Here is a 19,122-nt window from a genome sequence, read left to right on the forward strand (position 1 = left end):
AGCTCTCATTTAGGGTTAATTGTCCATTGTTGCACGTCCTGAAGCTCAAGTTACTTTCAAGTAGAAAGCACCTGGCTGCGTTGAACAGTGGGCCCTCGGATAGCGACCTGGGAGGAAGATAACCACAGACATTAAGGCACAATCGTGATTCAGAAGCCCTACCAAGCTCCCTTCCTGACTCAGTTTACACATCATTTTGTATCAGTGAACACAGAAATCCACAGCCAGGCATTTTCCTTTTCTGTTTCTGATCAGGAGGTAGTTCGGAAGCCCTGACTTCACACGCTGCCCGTTTTCAGCAAGGACCGTGTATTTTTTTGGCTTGCGCCGAAGTCAGAGCCCTACTTCACCAGCATAAACTGGTGATTGACATCTGAGAATCTCCCTGTTCTCTCTCCTCTCCCCTGTCCTTCACGCCACACCCTCCCCTTTAAGGAGTGTTCTCCAGCTCCCCTCCCAGGCAGCTGCACGGTGCAGAGCATTATGCCACATTCTGTAACCGCACCCCTCCCCCCGCACCTATGTGCGGAGGTGACACGATGGACAGGGGGATTCGTACTTGTCTACAGAACAAATCAAAGAAGTTGTTCTTCTGTTCTGCTTTAGGCCACCATACATTAGGTCGCCTGCTTATCCCAGCCAGTCTGGGGCTGGCGGACGCCCCATGTTTTCTTCCCAGCACCCCAACTATGGCAACTCTCAGGCTCCCATGATGCACCAGCCTGACCAGTACGGGTAGGTAGCAACATACCCTGACTTGCTGCGGGACCTGGGCATTTTTTTTCTTTTTAAACTGTTAATGAACGTGCCACCTGGCTGCGAAAAGAACACCCAGAACAAGAAAAGTGAAAGACCTAAGAGGAAATCCGTCCCAGAGGGGGTTGTCTTTTCGTTCCTTTCTGTTTGTTTCGGGGGTTCGGTTCGTTTTGTTCCGTTTTGTTCTCCACCCTTCTGAACGGTGCTGTGTTGGTGCGGTGGGAGCGTGCATGCTGTCCCCAGACCCCGTCTCTGCATGGCTTCCGGCATGGCTTGTTCCCTTCATGCCTGAGAGGGACCCACAAGCTTCGATCTCCGTGAAAGTAATGAAGTCACCCACTCTGGCGTGATTTCCGCCATTGTCGTCCTTCCGTTGTCTGGGAACTTGTGTTGTGTCGCACCGTGATCATGACTGTGTTATTGTCATCCCTGCCCCCCCCACACACCCCCCTGAACTCAGAGAGCAGCGGCCGCGTTTGGCAAGAGACCCACCGCAGGAGACAGGACTTAGCCTCACCGAGCAGACATCTATGCCAAAGATTTCTCTCCTTTCCGTCTCCCAAGGAGTTTCAGAGTATTGAAGTCACCTGAAAAATGCAACCAAATAATCCAACACAGAATTTTCCTCCGAAACACGGTGTTGCCATATTATGATCCATTTCAACACAGGAATTACATACAGCAACAAAAAGTATCTTTCTTTTTTCCTACTACAAAGCTATATAGCATCAGGCTATATACCGTTTTTAGGTTCATAGTGCTCTTAAAGTATATTGTCATTGAGTGATTTATTTAGCAAAAATGTTAGTATTGATACCGCTTTGCATGTTGTAATGATAAGATTATCCTACATAGATTGAATCCCGTTCAGGAGAAATGCACCACATTTTTGGTTCAAATAAAACAGAGAACAGTCAGCTGGCTTTGTTTAAAGACTAAACTTATAGAACTGTGCTTTTACTGCTTGTTATGAATACATAACAGAGAGCCTGTCAGTAGTTTTATATTCGGTATACATTTATTTAGACAGCAAGAGCAAATGATAATTTTGCAGGCGAGAGTTTTAAATCCTGTAAACACGGTCCTAAATGTGGGCCAACAAATATAGAATTTTGTAAACATAATCCTAAAAGTGAAATAGCAAATATAATTAGGTAAACAGACTTCTTTGGGGAAATGGTCTCTTCCTCTTTTTTGCCCTTCTTGTGGTACCTTCAAGGTCACTTCATGAGGCAGTAGGAAGATAACAGTAGGGAGAGAGAAGCATTCATCATCGGCTGCTAATCCTTAGGATCTGTCCTTTACCAACTCTGGAGGCCTATTTAGACCCGCAAAGCTGGTTTGGCTGTGCCTTGCCAAGCCACATTAAGCAGCTGTGTAAAATGAATTTAAATGGCATGCATCAGAGTGAAATCTCTTCCACTGGGGCAGAAAATCAATGTTAGCTAACCAACATGAGGAGATCAAATCTGCGTTGCAGCTAGCAGCATCCAGAGAACGTCCTTAGAAGACAACACCTCCTCCTTAATTAAAAACAAGAAAAAGAAAGGTGGCCGAGGTACTCCTTGTAAATCTTAAAGAGCGCACTTGGCAAAGGCTCGTCTTTGTGGCCCCATCCCTGGGAGCTCTGGGTTTTGCCTTTCATGTCTACAGCACTCTTTCTAAAAAAGAAAGGAAAGAAAGTTTTATTTCTATTTTAAATCGTCCTCTCTTTTCACTTTGCAAGTACATATAACCTGTTGTGCCTTTTTTGTTTTAAGCAGAAGCTTGAATGTGAGAAGACCTGTATAGCACATGTTTTAGTGCTGTGGGTTAAGAAATTAAGTTTTCACCACACTTGTGCTTTACTCAGTAGCTCGTGGGAGTGAACCCTTGTCTTTGCTTCTGTCGTTGTTTTCTTCGCCCATTGGTAGCTCTGTCGGGTGGAAGTCGGGTCGGCATTTTGAAAAACCAGCCCACTTACATGTCAGCGCCTCTTTTGGGGAAGAAGTCGCTCGAGCCTTTCACACACAACGCTCGCAGAGTTCGTTAAAAATGACTTCTTTCAGGGGCGCCTGGGGGGCTCAGTCAGTTAAGTGTCCGACTTCAGCTCAGGTCATGATCTCACAATCCATGGGTTTGAGCCCCGCATCGGGCTCTGTGCCGACAGCTCAGAGCCTGGAGCTGCTTCTGATTCTGTGTCTCCTTCTTTCTCTGTGTCTCCCCCACTCATGCTCTGTCTCTGTCTCTCTCTCTCAAAAGTAAACCTTAAAAATAATTTTAAAAAAGAAAAACATTGACTTCTTTCCCAAGTCAGAACCCCACAGGGCTTGGAACTTCTGAAAGAACGTGAAAAAGACAAATTAATGACAAAGGTAGTGCATGAGCGTGCATACGCGTGCACACGTGTGTGCAATTAGAAACAGAAAGTTCAGTGTGAGAACTGACGGTCCGCTGATGGCGGTCATGCTTCAGGCTTTCTCCGCTCAGTGCGTGTAAGCTAGGGCAGAGGAAACACATGCGGGCATGACTGATGGGAAGGTATTTTATTAATTTGTTTTTTTAAGGACGGCACAACAAAGGTAAAACCCACCTGCCGCACTGAGTAAGTTAAGAAACATACAGAATTGTGGAGGGTTTTTTTTTTTTTTTCATTTTTACCTTTTGAGTGAAGGAATTCCTTGTTTTGATTATCAGAGGATTTAGGACGGAATTTGGTGACCCTTCCTGCCTGAGTACTAGATTAGCTAACTAATATTATCTATCATTTGGAATTAGTAATTTATACATAATATTTTTCCAAGACACCCTGCCCGCCATACATACTGATAGACTCTATTCAGAAAATGCATTGCTGTGTGTGTTTAGTTTTAAATCATTTTTTTTTTAACTTTATTTATTTAGAGAGAAAGATAGAGCATGAGCAGGGGAGGGGCAAAGAGAGGGAGAGAGAGACAGAATCCCAAGCTGACTCCACACTGTCAGCACAGAGCTCGACGTGGGGCCCGAACTCACGGTGAGATCATGACCTGAGCAGAAACCAAGAGTCAGTCGCTTAACTGACTGAGCCCCCCAGGCAGTCCCTTAGTTTTAAAGCATTTCTCGTAGGTGGTATTCTTTTGAAGTCGTGAGACACAGAGAGGTGGAAATCTTCAATGATCTTATGAAAGGCCTAGCTCAGGGATGGCAGGTGACTTTCACCCTCAGTCTGGCTCTGGAGCACCGTGCTGGACGGACTTGAGACCGTGTCTGCAGAGGAGAGCCAAAGGTGGCCAGAAGTTTAGGAGAGACTTTGGCCTGCTGCTTCCTAAAGAAGCATTACCACGAACCTCAGGCCACACACACACACACACACCAAAGAAAATTTCCCTGAGCCATTTAGTGTGTTTTGCATCCATTCGTCCACTCCCAGTGGCACCTCGTGGTGTCCTACAGCTGACGTGTCTGCCAACACAGCCGACCTGTGGATCGGGGCGTATCAGACTTATCCAGATGTTTTCTTGGGAACGAGTTCCCAGGGTGAGGGCACGACTTCAGTGAACTTACGGAAGTTCTGACACGCCCTAGACCATTAGGCCGGGGTACAGTTTGGTTCCCTGAAGTCTGCCCCCCCTCCCGTGTAGCTTGCATCAAGTCTTCAGGGACTTGAGATGACTCTCGTCAGAGTTCTGCACAGATCTTTACGGTGGTATTTTCATCAGAAGGGAAATGTTTCGTTCTCCCTTCGCAGAAGATGTGGTTTCAGTGACAGAACAGCAACATCTCAGATCTAGAAGGATTTAGAAGGATTTGAGGTGCCACGGAGCCTCAACCCCTGGATTTTACGGTGGAGGAGACGAGGGTCTTCACGTTACCGGCTCAGGACCCTTTCGTCAGCTACAGGCTGGGCATCAGCTCTGTGTCCTGGTCTTCCTGCCCTTCCTTCATTTAGTGCTAGTTCTAGATTTTTCCCTGTAAAAGAAAATGTCTTAATGTCCGTTCTCTCCCACATCTAAAGGCAATTCTACTGTTAGAAACCAGCTGTCAGTCAGTGTCTTGGTGTATAGATCCTACTTCTTAGTTGAGGTCTGGACTTTGGCTCCCTGGCCCGCCCTGTGCTTCACCCAATGGGACACGAGTGCTTGGCGCGTCCCCTGCTGTAGACTCACTGCGCAGCCTGAGTCCTCGTTTCCGGAACCACACACCTTGTGACATGCGGTAACAGTTTGCTTGATGCCACGCGGATGGGTTTGAATCTCTGTCCTTTACACCCTTTGCTTGCCCTCCCCCACCCGGGAACGCTTCCACAACTTGCGTTCTCGTGACTGGAGCGGAGCTGTGACAGTAAGGATTCTGAGCCGACGCTTCTATCCAACAGTGCATACACCTGCTGAGGCTGGTACAGGCGACGCGGGTCTTCCTTTTGCTGTCCCCGAAAGATGCCCCCGTGGACTGACTGAACATCAGAAGGAGGAAAAACTCTGAGACTTCTTAGTTTTAAGGGGAAAAAATATATATATATGAGCAAAACTGAGTCCGTTTGGAAAGTCTTCTTACTGTTGCCTGGAAGGGAATTTTTATCCTATCACAACCATGAACCTGGAGACCTACGTGTTAATACTTACATCATACCAAAAACTAGGGGGGCAAAAGCAGCTTTGTTAGAACGTTTCTTGTAAAACGGGAGACTGGGCATTCTAACTAACATCATTTCTTACCCTTTGCCACTCATTTCAGTCCCACTGAAACGTTAGTCATAAGGTAGCTTGATCAGTAGCGCCTCACCTCCGTTGATGCTGAAGTGACTGTCTCATAAGAGAGTTTGACCAGTGGTCTTCTCCGCTAGCCGCTCCGCCTGCAAGCGACGGCATTAGTCTCTTGGGCACACACAGCTGCTGGTGTCTGTGTGTCATGTGCGCACCACATACACACATGTCTGCCAGCAACTATTCTGTAGGGAGGTGTATTTATAATTCATTTTCCCTGTTACTATTTGCCAGCAAGGCACTTTTTCTGTATTATTTTCTTTGAAGCCAGTATGACACAGCTCTGCTGATGGGCAGGGAGCCACCCATGTGGAAATACATTAATGGAGATAGTGCATTAAAATGTCAAAGAGAAGGAGCAAAAAACTTCTAAATGTGTCAAGCCCCGGTTACAGTGGGGTCCGTGAGCCTGAATGGCCACGAGTGATTTATATTAACAAAGAATTTAGCCCCTTGGATTTTAGACTATTAGGTTGTCGAATAATAGCTATGATTGCAAAAGTCACGTTACTGGAAGACAAAGGAAAGATTTCTAAGACTTAAGTAGAGTTTTTATTTCTGCAATTAAATGTAAGCCTTAGCATTATCATCTAAATACCATGCTTAATTTTTAGCCGCCCTTTTACCTTCAGAATTTAGAATTGAGTATTATTTATCATGTTGGTATTTTAAGATTATGATCTCCATCAGAACTATCATGGTAACTACAAAGTATTTGTATTAGTCTTCAAATCCCAAAGTAGTAAAACAGTAATTTTTAAAAGACCAGGAAAGTTTTTTTTTTTCTTTTTTAAGTTTAATGAGATCCAGGGACTCAGAGTATGAGATGTGTGGCACATTTTTCATGGACTAGAGTCTGACGTTCCCTAAACAAGTGATTACCTGGCGAGCATTTTAACTATATCCGCACACTCACCACGGCCAGAGGCAGGGGAGATCCAGAGCCTGGGCTTTCACAGCCCCCACCCCCACCTTGGGGACCCTGCGGTGGGACGCTGGCTGAGGGTTGACCTTTGGCATTCCTGCTGCTGAAGAGAAGAGGTGGAAAGTGTAGACTCAGATGCCCGTGTCTGAACCCAATGGAAACTGAATGAGGAAAGCACTGGATAGCGTTTGGAGGAAACTAGAACTTGGCTTTGGCCATCTCTCATGGCAAAGGTGGCCTCCGTGAGCCCCTCTCACTTTCTGCTTTTTGTCCCTGCATATTCTGGAACGTTCCCAGGTCCCCACCATATCTAGAGCTGCCTCCCTCATTGAGAGTACCTCCTATCCACGTCCCAGCCTGAATCCCTCCCAGCTGCGTGCATCCTCACCATCTCAGGTGACGTGCAATGACACGTGCGTCGGGTCGGGGCTCTTATTATCCAGGGGAGCCTTGCGTCGGTGGAGTGTGCCCCTGCTCTCTGTCTGAGCCACCTGGCCTGACCTCCTCCTGGTCCCACTAGCAACTCTGCCCCACAGTCCATGCCCCCCCCCCGCCCACGGTCAGCTGGGATGGTCGTCTCCGGAATCGGCTTTGCAGTCCATCCCCAGAGACGATCAGCAACACAGCCCAGCCAGTCCAAGCTCTTCAGGGTTAAAGGGCAGGGTTATCGGAGTCACGTATCACAGGTGGTAGCGTTTGGACACCACGAGCATCCAAAACCTCGTCGCCTCAGCAGTCTTGGGCTGAAGGCAGCAGGGAGAGTTTAAAAGTGGTGAAGAGGGGTGGCTCAGTTGGTTAAGCATCCGACTTCGGCTCAGGTCATGATCTCATGGTTCGTGGGTTCGAGCCCCGCGTCAGGCTCTGTGCTGACAGCTCAGAGCCTGAAGCCTGTTTTGGATTCTGTGTCTCCCTCTCTCTCTGACCCTCCCCTGCTCACACTGTCTCTCTCTCTCTCTCTCTCTCTCTCAGAAATAAATAAAACCTTAAAAAAAAATTTTTTTTAAGTGGTGAAGAGGACCTGATCCATGTCTTAGCCTGTCCCTGTCTGGGGTTCGGGAAGCATCCTGCGTGACCTGGGAAAAGACCACGGGCAAGGGGCTGGGTTCTCTGATTGCTGATATGACCCCTTAGCTGGTGGCATGAAGGACGTGGGGCCAACTCCCACAGGCTACTCTTCACCCTTCACCTTCATTCTTACTTCGAACTCTACTTCCAAACAAAAGCCCACAGCTTCAGAACCTGAAGGCTGTCCTGTGCTTTAGCACGTTACCTCTTGCTGGATGGCCTTTGCCTGTTAAATGCCAGGTAAGAGCTGGCCAGGTCCCGCCTTCCTATTTTTCAGGCCCTTCTTGCAACATTTTACCCTAATTTTGAACAGTGTTTGCTTAAATAAGTAAGTGACTTTGTGGCCGAGGGCTGCCCTTAGCTCAGGAAATCTAAGAATTTTATGCAGTTTTTTTTTTTTTAATTAGAAATGACTGTGTTGATACATTTCCTGGCACGCAGCACTGGACAAGTATATTGTTTGTTAGAGGGTTTTACAGAATAGTGCTGCTGTAAGCACGTGAGATGGAGACCTTGGGACCCAGATTCTTTATTTTTTTCAGTCAACAGACTGGTCCCTTTAAGTACCTGAAGTCTGTGAATGCATTCGATCTGTGCATTCTTAATGACCTCATTCCTAAAACATCACTTGGCTTCGTTCTTGGGTAGTTGCTGCTTAGTCCTTGGCATTTGTCAAGCTGATATGTGCCCCGTGTCTGAGGTGCTGGTACCTCTTAGGAGAACTTGCCTCGTTATTCTCTCTTGTACCTTGTGCCCAGGAAGGGCGTGTCCTGGTGTAAAGGGTGGGTACTCCCTTCACTGAAAAGGAATTAACTTACAAATTACTCAAGATCTTTTCTTAATGGTTTTATGATCTCAAAATAAACTTTTTTTAAAGTAAAGATCTTTGACTTAACACAGGGAAGGGCACTGTTTCCTCTCTGTGGGGAGCATCAATGGCAACTAGTTTTTCCTTCAAGAGGTACAACGGAGGGCTCAACATCCAACTTCAGCTCAGGTCATGATCTACAGTCTGTGAGTTCAAGTCCTGTGTTGGGCTCTATGCTGACAGCTCAGAACCTGGCGCCTGCTTCGGATTCTATTGTCTCCCTCTCTCTCTGCCCCTCCCCCACGCACGCTGTCTCTGTCTCTGTCTCTCTCTCTCTCTTTCAAAAATGAATAAATGTTAATTAATTAATTAAAAAGAGGCACAATGGGTCTCATTGCTCTTCGGGTCCTTATCAGAAGCCAGCGGGAAGCTTCCATGTACAGAACCCACAGAGAGTTCTGGGGTCTGCCCCTCACAGGGAAGAGACTGGTTTGGGGACCCACTCCTGCCCCCTGTGGCTTTTGTTCCTCCCCCTCCCCCCACACCTGAGGCAGCCCACGTGCTCGGAGCCAACAGGGAAACGCTAGCATCAGAATCTCTGAATGAAGCATCTTCAGGAGCCTGCTGTTCTGTGTGCGACGACCAGCAAATGGTTCTTCATAACAGAACAGCGGGCTCAACAAACCGAAATCAACTCTGAGATGCAGAGAACGTTCTTCGTTACCAACCAGCAGCACTCAGGCAGCCGGCCAGTGTCTGCATTTTCTGCACACCCCAACACGGAAGTCTCTCGCTTCAGAACCCCTGAGCTCTGTCTGTCCTCCTGGTTGCTTGAGAAAGAAGGCGAAGATCAGTCCGCCGCCTTCGGAACAGCTGAAACGGGCCACCTGCAATGAGGCGAAAGAGAAGCCCTTAATCTTGAAATTGCACAACAGGTGTGAGCAGGGACGCCAGGAGCAGAGCTGGGAGCACGTTGGAACCCTCTGGGGCGTCTGCACGGCGCAGTTAACGAAAAGGGAAGGGAGGTTTCTGATGTTCCAGCCTTTCAGGAAGTCAAGACGGAATGTGCAGGGATCCTCGGTGCTTGGTGGAAACCTTTTCGCCAAGATGCGGGGGTGAAAATACAGCTCTTTGAAGAAAGGCGAAGACGCCTGGGAGAAACGCTTTAGTCGCAGGGAGGCCGCGTGGCAGCCCGCGTGATCCAGGCCTCGGTGAGGACACGTGGGGGGCTCGTACTCTGCAGAGTTGGCCGCTAAACATATATCCACGCGAAACACGCTCCTGAAGAACAGCTAACCAAGTTACCACTACCCTTCTATCGAAAGCATCTTTTTCATAGAGTTCTTGAAAAATAACTTTCCGGGGCACCTGGGTGACCCAATCGGCTAAGTGACTTCAGCTCAGGTCCTGATCTCACAGTCCATGGGTTCGAGCCCCGCCTCGGGCTCTGTGCTGACAGCCAGCTCAGAGCCTGGAGCCTGTCTTCGGATTCTGTATCTCCCTTTCTCTCTGACCCTCCCCTGCCCACACTGTCTCTATCTCTCTGTCAGAAATAAATAAAACATAAAAAAAAGAAAAAGAACTTTCCTTTTTGTCCATTCTCAAAGGAAAAAATAAAACCTAAATGTATCAATTACCAAAGGGTTTGGGGAGCTACTAATTTACTGAGAGCTGGAAAACGATCATTACTCTAGCTTTGTGGCTGATGCCATACACACTTCAGCCTTCTTTACGGGGACAGACTGCCCCAGAAGAGATCACGCTCACCAGGGAGCGTCTTAGACAAAAAAACTCACGAAGGATCGGAAGAGCGCAGGGAACGAAGACGAGTTCTAGGACGCTCCCTCTACTTCCCGGACCTGAGCCTCCGGCTGCCCGCTGGACGCCTGCCTCTTGGGGACTCGGGGCTCACCGGATGCAGCGTGTCCAAAGCCAGAGCCCCGATCTCACCGGGTCGGCCCCGTCGGCCCGCCTCTTGCAGAAGCCAGACAGCTCGGAGCCGGCGCGCTGCGCCTTTTCTTTCCGCGCAGCGTCTCATTCGTCACCAGGCCCCTCCCGGCTTACCGCCAAGGCCGCGGTCCCTGCCCAGCTCCGTGCCACTGCCCACCTGCCAGCCCTACCCCCATTCTTCCCGCCTCCGCCTCCGGTGTGTCCTCCCGTCCACGGTCCGAGGCCAACGCCTTCCAAACACGTCGTCTTATGCTGTTGCTCCTGCTCAAAACCCCCAGTGTCTCTGTGTCCCTCCTCGCTGGCAGCCAGAGCCCTACAGCAGCAAGCCCGGGACACGGCCNCTTCATCCCTTCCCCTCTCCTACTCTCCCTCCTTCCCCCTCCTTCCCCCTCCTCTCCCCTCCCCTCCCCACCTGGTGGAATCCCACTGATCTGACCTGAGCTGAGGTCTGAGGGAAGAGGAGCAGAGGCCGCACCCCTTTCGCAGGAACTCCCCCCGCCTCCCCTATCACAGCGCCTCAGCGCCTGTGCCCCGGCCGCACCTACGTGCTGGACACTCACGGCTCGGGACACTCACTTGACTCTTGATTGTTTTTCCATTTGGGCCTATTGTTGTGCTCCCCTTTCCCCCTCCCTCCCTCTCCCCACACACCCCTCCTCAAACACCCCTCTTGAACACATGATTATAACTATCAATAAATAGAATATGTTTCTGATCAGTTATTCCTAGCATGTCTCCCTGAGCGAAAAGGGTACAATTGTTCTGTTGTAAATTGCACGTGGCTGTGTATTTTTACAGGAATCTACTGCTTTTACATCACTGTTACTTCTATTTGTTGTCTTTGGGTTAGGGATCTAAATGCCACCTCGCCTCCACAGGACTGATTCCAAGCCAGCGCGAGCAGCTCGTGAAACTGTGGCGCTGCTTTGTCACCGCAGCTGCTAATGTGTGTGTCGTTACAGGTGTGCTGATGGATTGATTGCACCAAAAATGGGCTGGGGCTCGGACAGCTCTCTTATTTGATTATGTTGTTTTGGGGACATAGGTAGTGTCTCTCCCTCTTCAGATAGTAGATTTAAACCAATTTGAACCGAATTTGTCCTTCTTGGTACTGCTTTGGGAGAGAGACTGTGTAACTCGGGTTGAAAGCATTCCTCCCGTGACGCTGGACATGGATGTGAAAACAGTGTCTGTTTAGAGCACATTTAAAATAGGGCATCCTTGTAATGTCATGCATACAGTTAGAGCTCTCTAAAAATAAACTCTGCTGGAACTGGGCTTTTCAAAGACGCAAGTTCCTGGTTCTGAAAGCTGTTGAGTTTAAGTGAAAAAGTGCCCCAAATTTCAGTGTTAGCCTAATTAATGTTGTCAGTAAGCAGTCTTTCCTGGTTACACAACTCACACTACACCTACAGTGACGGCCCCACAGAGACGCGTGTGTGTGCCAGTCATAGAGTTTCCAGTAAGCATGCGTCGCTCCGTGTTCATTCCGAACATAACTCAAGAGTTGTATTTTCTGTGGATGTGTCAGAGCCCTTGCGTGGGGCTTCTCTCCACGTGGCTTGCCTCTGGGACTTAAATGACGTGGTTTTACTCATGCGGTGTGTGTTTCCGGAGTACTTCTTCTGTCTGTCCCTACCCTTCTCCAAAGAGCTGTATCAGAAATCCATTCATTTTCAAGATACACATTTCACACTTCCCCGTCTGTCACTGTTGAGAAAAAATAGTGGTGATTGCTAAGACAATATGGCCTAAATATTCTTTTAAAGCACCAAAATCATATACAGATCTTATTTTAAATTTGATTGTAGTTAACTTTAAAACAAGGTATTTCCGAGTGTGTGTGGTTACTCTTTATAGGATTTCATACTGGGATGTTTAACTGCTTTCTGTCTTCTCAGGGAACCATTGGAAATGGTCACTTTAAAATTGGTGTTTGCTTCTGGAGGTTTTTTCCCCAGAGCCAGCTCTTTGTCGGTAGATGAATGTGTAATGTTTGAGAAATCTCCAAAGTGAATAAGAGGAAAAGCTATTAAAAAAAAAAAAATATATATATATATATATACATGTATTACTTGTGTATGTGTGTAGACTGAGAAGCAGGAGTAAAGAGTGCTTTCGGGAAATAATCCGTAAGCTCCAGTTTTGAATTATCCTCATTCTAATAACCTGGCCTTTGTCTTAGGATGATAGATCTCAAACACTTACATCTAGTCCAAACCAGAGACTGATCTAAATAAAGCTCCTTGGGTGATTCTGTGGGTCCCCATGTTTAAAATAACAGCGTCCACATCATACTTTGACTTTGCAAAGGGAAAGGGAACAGTGCGTTCTCACGGAAGACCAGGCCCGGGTAGGCACCGGGCCACTTGGTCAGCTCGCTGTGACCTGTGCGCACCGCCTCCCACACGGTGCGGCCCAGTCACTGCACCCGGTAGCTACGTTGGCGGCACACCACCAACTAAACATTAGTTTTAAATGTTTACCCAGCCCCACTCCAAGCCCCCGGCAATTATTGGGCATTTATTGCCACAACTATCGCAGTTTCGGAATCGGCAGCATCAGGGGACAGCAGTAATTTGTCAGGAAAACCACCTGAGCCTGTCGACCCGTGATGGATAGCGCAGGAATTCACACACCCCACAGGCCGAAGAAGGGCCCTTTGCTCTTCCTGGCACAACTTACATCTTGGTAGGCTTTGACGTGAAAAATGTTTCCTTCGTTTCAGTGTGTATTTTCGCCTGTTTTTGTGTTGGTGTTCTTGTTTTCTTTTTGAGAAAGAGAATGTCTGGTGATTTACGTCTTTGCTCTCCTAATTCCATTGGGAGCATTGCAAATGTTGCTGTGGTCAGAAGGGGACTTAGCCGCCGGTGAGTGCTGCCTCTGGAAAGGGCCCAGCTTCTTTGGAGGTTTCCGTGGTCTGAGTAACGGTAGTCAGCCCAACCGGACAAGCCTTTTGTCGTGAGCCCCCAGAAATCCTCTCATATTAGCAATACCGTGATAAGTTGGAGCACTCAGCTTAGTCAGGGAGGCGGCCATGTGATGTTTTCTTCCACAAGACAAAATTGTCTCAATTTCCAAAAATTCAGCAGAAAGCTCTTTTTAGTATTAAGCCCATCTTACTTGTTCAGAATTACCAATGGTCCTGGCAGTAGTTTCCAAAGCAATAACGAATTGGATTTCTTCTATGATAATGAAAGACTGGCTTTTTCTCCCCATTTAGACAGGTGACCAAGTGCCGTGCTCATGGCCACACATGCCCTGCATTCCTGGGAAGACTCTCGTCTTTCTCGGCCACTTCCCTGCTTGAGTCCCCGAGTGGCGTGGTGCACCCTGAGTAAACTCCTTCCTAGAAGCAGGTGTCCCGGAAGCCCAGAGAGAGGCACCATTTTTATTTGTCAGCTTTCTGTAACTACAGATGAATACAGTAGACAGGAACGTATACATTGGGCTCTCTACGCCAGTGCACTTTGCAGTTGGAGGAGGAAATACAGGACACTGGAACGAAAGCAGGCCTGAGGGATTCGGTTTCTCGACACTTACTAGCAGGTTATTTAATCTCACTAAGCCTTACTTACTTTCTTGGCATGTGACCATAATTCCACCTACCTTCCTCCAGGTAATTAAAAAAATTAAATGTGTAAAATGCCTAGAAATTGTGCCAGGCACATTTATAATTACCTGAGAAATTATATGAACATTATTATTATTGTTCTTGGTCCCTCCATGGTCACATGCAAAAACTGAAGCCCAGAGACCCAAGGAGATTTGCTCCCAGACCCCAGGGACAGTGGAAAGGGTGACTAGTGGCAGAGTCAAGACCTATGGCATTTTGACCAGACTTTTCAACTGCAGGCGTGATTTCATTGAGGACCATTGTAGCCAGCACCTGACATCCAACCACACCAACCTCTAAATCTTTAATTTTTTGTTACTTTAAGGATTTATTTTTTAACTTCTAATGCACACCTTCATCATCTTGTGGTGAGTGCACAGGGGCAAGGCAGGCTTGGGAGAAATCCTAGATTTGGGTTACAAGGAGCCTCTGAGGTTACTTTATTTAACCACCTGCTTGGTGGGGTTTCATATTCTGATTCTCTTCTGCACCTGAGTCATAAGCAGTTGCGCTTCTGGAATCATGTATTTCACACACATGTTAGTCACACCACATGTGAAACTGAATTTGGAGAAGGCCTGTTTACAGCGGAAAAAATGTTCTCTCCCGGTGCATTCAACAAGTACTTTCTCCAGTAGCTGCCTGTTGCTCATTGGCTCCTCTCAGAAGAGCCTAAAAGAGCCAAGACATGCACATAAATTGTTGTCATTCACAAAAGAAAGTGCAGGGGGGCTGTCAGAGGCAGAGTGTGGGGAAAGCAGAGCTCCCAAGTCAGGGAGAGAGGGCGGCCTTCACAGAGGAGGCGGCCCCGAGATTAGCTCTTGACGGATGACAGGTCACCGTTGGTTGAGATTTGAAAAATGTCTTCAGGAAACCCAACCTCTTCCTGAGTGAAGGATGCTCTTCAGGTGACTAACCTGCGAAGAAACTGAGAGAGCAGTTCCAACAGGCGCCACAGGGACGTGAACATGAAGCTGTCCTTTGTTTGAATGAAAACACCCCAGAAGGGAACCTCAGAGGCTTGAGTTGATACCAGCGATCTCCATGCTGATGTTAAGACCCGAGCCATACAGGACTATGTTTATAACCGCCGGGCAATGTATATATGAGTGTTTGATGACCTGGAGGTTAATCGGAAGCCACTGGATGATCTCAGCTCCATTCTTAATGAACTGCAGTGGGTATTACCGTCCTGACTCAGCAGTCTGTATGTAGTATTCAGAGTGGCACTTGAGTAAGCTCAGAAAAGTCACATTCCTTTCTCCCAGGGCCACACTCACACCATTTGTCTCTCAGCCTGCTAGAATGTTCTTTCCAAACTATTATCGAGTGTTAGTTTAGACAGAATTTCTCTGAATGGTCTGTGTAATATTTAAAAGGGGAAAGAGCACTTAAACCTTTGATACGTTGAATTTTCAAGTTGGCCGTGTTTGAACTTTTTCTACAAGCCAGAAAGGTGAATCCATTGAAAGTTGCTACACAAAAAGAATAGTCTATTGGGTTTTTTTTAATGACTTATGTTAAGCTTTTAAAGAATCTCTTTAAAAATATTTTACCATTATGCATAAAAAGCCCTCAAATGACGGCTTAATGGAGGTGGAGGGGCTTAAAATCATAACTCATTTGGAGCAGATAAGTTAAGTGTAGATTTTTACGCCTCCTATTAATTTTACTCCTAAGAGTAAACACTAGCAGCCGAAGGTTTGAAAAGTTTCCTCAAGGTGAACTATTCACATAAGAGAAGCGTGGCCACACCACCAGAGTCCTTCCCGGATTTGGCTGCATGGCCATCACCTGTCTTGTCACCTTGTGGTTTTCCTGCGAACGTTAAGCCACCACGCCACCTAACCTCCCCTTCGCCAGACCCCGGCCCCGCAGACAAATGCCCTTGCACACGGTTGTCTCCTTCAGACGCGAGAATACCCTTGTCCTCTTCCAAGAGTGAGAAGCGTGCCTTTCATAGAGCATTCGCACAAAACTGGCAAAACCGAGTCACCAGAAGTTTTACGTTCATGATTCTGCATGGCAGTCAGGGAGGGTGACCTGGAGCCGTAGAGGGACACTTTCAGCCAGTCTCAGCTCCCTTCCTTCCTGTCACAAGAAATCCTACAAAAAGAAGTAGGAGTCTGGTGTTTCCTGTGTAAGGGTGATACGGAGAAATTGGTGTGTCTTGAATAGTGCCTAAGTGGCGAACGTTAAATAATCAGGTGGACGGGTTTAGAAATGCTCCCTCAGCATATCAGGAAATTTAGGTCAAAGGAAAAAAATTTTTAAATAACATCCCCACGCTGCCCATTTGATTTTCACACCTTGACTTCTGGTTTTCAATACAAGGATAGCAAGTACTCTATGCCAATAGAGTCAAATCTTTTTTAAACATTAGAAGTTAATTTTGCTTGCTTTTGTAATTCCTGTTCTTATTTCGAGTTCCCCTTTCTTGCTTATATTCTTCTATATGAATCATAAACGTGGAGCACTCGACATGACTTAAAATGTGTAACTTCTTATGGAATCTATATTATTCGGAATTTTTACACAGGGTATTAAGTCATTGCTTAGCAAGAGTTCAGCCTCTCTGCCCAGGAAATCAGTTCTTTTAAGCAAACACGGAAAAGAGCAGCCCCACCCCTTTGCACAAGTGCATTATGAGGAATGACCCCCCGGGGTAGAACTTGGCCCATGTGCATGGTCAGTGTATGTACCCCTGTGCTTTCTCTTCACACAGGCAAGGCAGTTTCCCGGGCATGAACCAGACTGGACTCATGGCTTCCGGCTCTCCCTACAGCCAGCCCGTCAACAACAGCTCTGGGCTCATGAACACCCAGGCACCCCCCTACAGCATGGCGCCCAATATGGTGAACAGCTCAGCAGGTAACCGAGGCGGCTCTGTNGCACCGGTGAATGTACAGAGACAACTAGCAATGGGATCATTGGGTGAAAAGGGGGGAAAACTCAACTTTCCCGCTGCCCGGGAACTTGCTCAATCTGTGGAACTGTTGTAAGACTTGAGGATCACATCACTTTTGCTGTAAATCCTTTCCCGGCACTCTGTTTTCACAACATGTGGCCGTGTTCTTACGGGTCCTGGGACTGCTTCCTAACTGTGTACACTACGTTCTTTTTATTCTTGGGTGTCATTCAAAGCATTGGAAGATCCCACAGCAGAATGGATCCTCAGTTCGGTAGTGACGGTAGTGATGGTGCTGAACACTTAAAAATTACATTTCAGAGTGATTGAAGGGCAGAACAAGGGGGTTTGAAATACTTTTTCACCTTGAAATGTATACGTGGAAATAGTTGTTCCTTAAGTGCCATTTGCAGATTGTCTCCATTGAGGAATTACCTACGATTTTCTTTAATGAGCTGTTTTAAATTTTGTGTTATGTTTGTTTCATCCCACGTTGTGAGGCCAACAACTCCATTCTCACCAAACTCCACCCGACTGGTGCAGTTAGAGTGTTCGCCCAGTGTGTGGAAGTACCAAAAATGTCTAAACCTGGGCAGATCGTCCGTGTTCTCAGATTCCTTAGACCCTGAGCCACCTCCTCCCGCCCCAACCACCCAGCAGTGAGCGCTACTCTTCAGCTGACGACACGCTGTGGCCCGCGACGGCCCTGTCCCTTCCTAGCACCTGCTAGAGGGGGGACCCCCGTTTCGGGTAGCTTCTCCCCTTCGGTTAACACGGAGCCCTGTGTAGCCCATCATGCATGTGCCGCACTGTTTCATTATGCATTCGAGAAACACTGTGGAGTTAGAGGCCTGGCTTTCTCTCCCGACCTTTTCTCATCCCCTCTGCCTTTTGCCACCTTTCTGACCTGACCGTCTTTGAAAGGCCACCCCAGGAGCTGTTGTTTCTTTGTCCAGCCGAACAGACAGCTAGAGGCTGGGCTTGCATCCCGTCTGAGCTTCTGAACGGTTGGTTTCTAGGGTCTAATTTAATAGTGCCGTTCCCTGACTACGTCTCTTTAAAAGCATGTGGGAGAGGGGAAAAAAGAGAGAGAGAAACTTGTGGTGAAAATGAAGGTTTTTAAATAAACAGAATAGCCCTTCCTGATCTTGGCCATTCATCCCCGCGAGGGAGGTGTTTTTACATCTGAGATGAAAGGGGAAAGCTCGTGAACAGTCTGTTAGCCANGTGCATTTGGGTTATGACATTATGTGTTTTGTCTGGCTTGCTGAAATAAAATTACTTCAGAGCATTGAAACTGCACAATAAATTCTCACCTACTATTAGCAATACTCATTTTTCCCCTTTTCCTTTGGACCCCGGAGCCACAAAAATAACCAACCACAGACAGATGGCACAGTGCCCTGCCTACGAAGATTTATGTGTTCCCACGGAATAACCAATTTAGTGGAGATTCACAGAGAGAGTTTCTATTTATTATTATTATTATTATTATTATTTTATTATTATTCAGATAATTCAGAGAAAAACTGTTNCTATGTGCTAGTAGTATTTTTTTTAATCACATTGTGTATTTGGAGATATTGGATTTTTAATAATTTAAACATTTCTCAAATTTTCTCCTATACATTTATGTGATGTTTTCCCCCCAGCTCTGTTAAGTCCAATGCAGCCCGTTAGAAAGTAGTCACCTAGCACATCTAGGGAATGGTGATGATGTAGCCTCTACCGTGTATCTTGTTGAGTGGCACGTCAGTCCACTCTCACTGTGTTACAGTCTCTGAGAGAAACAGGAACGACAGAGGAACCCAGAATGTTACAGAGCGGCTCCTGATGGGGTTTGGTCTTCACTTTCCTAGAGTTGGGCCAGTAAAAGGCTTCGACCAGCATCACTTCCCTCTACTTGGTTTGGGCTCGTGGGTACCCGTTCCCAGGGATAACAGCAAAGCATTTCCTCCACCAAAGGCCTCGCACTCTTGGAGAAAGTGAAGATGACACCCCTGGTGTCCAGGGCTGGGAGTGGGACTTGCTGAGCCTCAGCTAGCAGCTCATGCAACAGGCGTTCCAGAACCTTCTTTGCAGGGCTTGGACCGTTGGGCTGTAGACCGTGCAGAGGGCCAAAAACAGTCTCCCTATGTAGTGACAAATTGTTACAGGCTTCAGTGAACACGTAATTATTCAAATGGAGTCAGTGTGAGTACGAATGTGACAACTATTTCTTCATTTTAAAATGCAGGGGAGGGGGGGTGGTAAGCAGTGGGGGGATTTGTTCCCCCTAAAGCAGCTTTTTTTTAAAAAAAATTATTCACATTAAAAGATTAGAATTACATAATGCTATGGGCAAAATTAGAGATCATGTATATAGCCTTG

General features: G+C 47.1%; 1 protein-coding gene across 8 annotated transcripts in view; it reads left to right on the forward strand.

The window, feature by feature from the left end:
• ARID1B (AT-rich interaction domain 1B) overlaps positions 1-19,122 on the forward strand; it is a 291,898-nt gene that overhangs the window by 232,948 nt on the left and 39,828 nt on the right. For 4 of the 8 annotated variants that reach the window (XM_077755104.1, XM_077755108.1, XM_077755105.1 and 1 more), the window contains 2 exons: positions 607-735; positions 16,570-16,715. In XM_077755104.1, coding sequence (XP_077611230.1) covers positions 607-735; positions 16,570-16,715 — 275 coding nt within the window. The remainder of the gene's footprint in view (positions 1-606; positions 736-16,569; positions 16,716-19,122) is intronic. The other 4 variants (XM_077755107.1, XM_077755110.1, XM_077755109.1 and 1 more) reach the window with 1 other exon arrangement.

This window comes from Crocuta crocuta, unplaced genomic scaffold (genome assembly GCF_008692635.1).
Source record: "Crocuta crocuta isolate KB4526 unplaced genomic scaffold, BGI_CrCroc_1.0 scaffold11, whole genome shotgun sequence".
In the NCBI taxonomy this organism is placed as follows: Eukaryota; Metazoa; Chordata; class Mammalia; order Carnivora; family Hyaenidae; genus Crocuta; species Crocuta crocuta.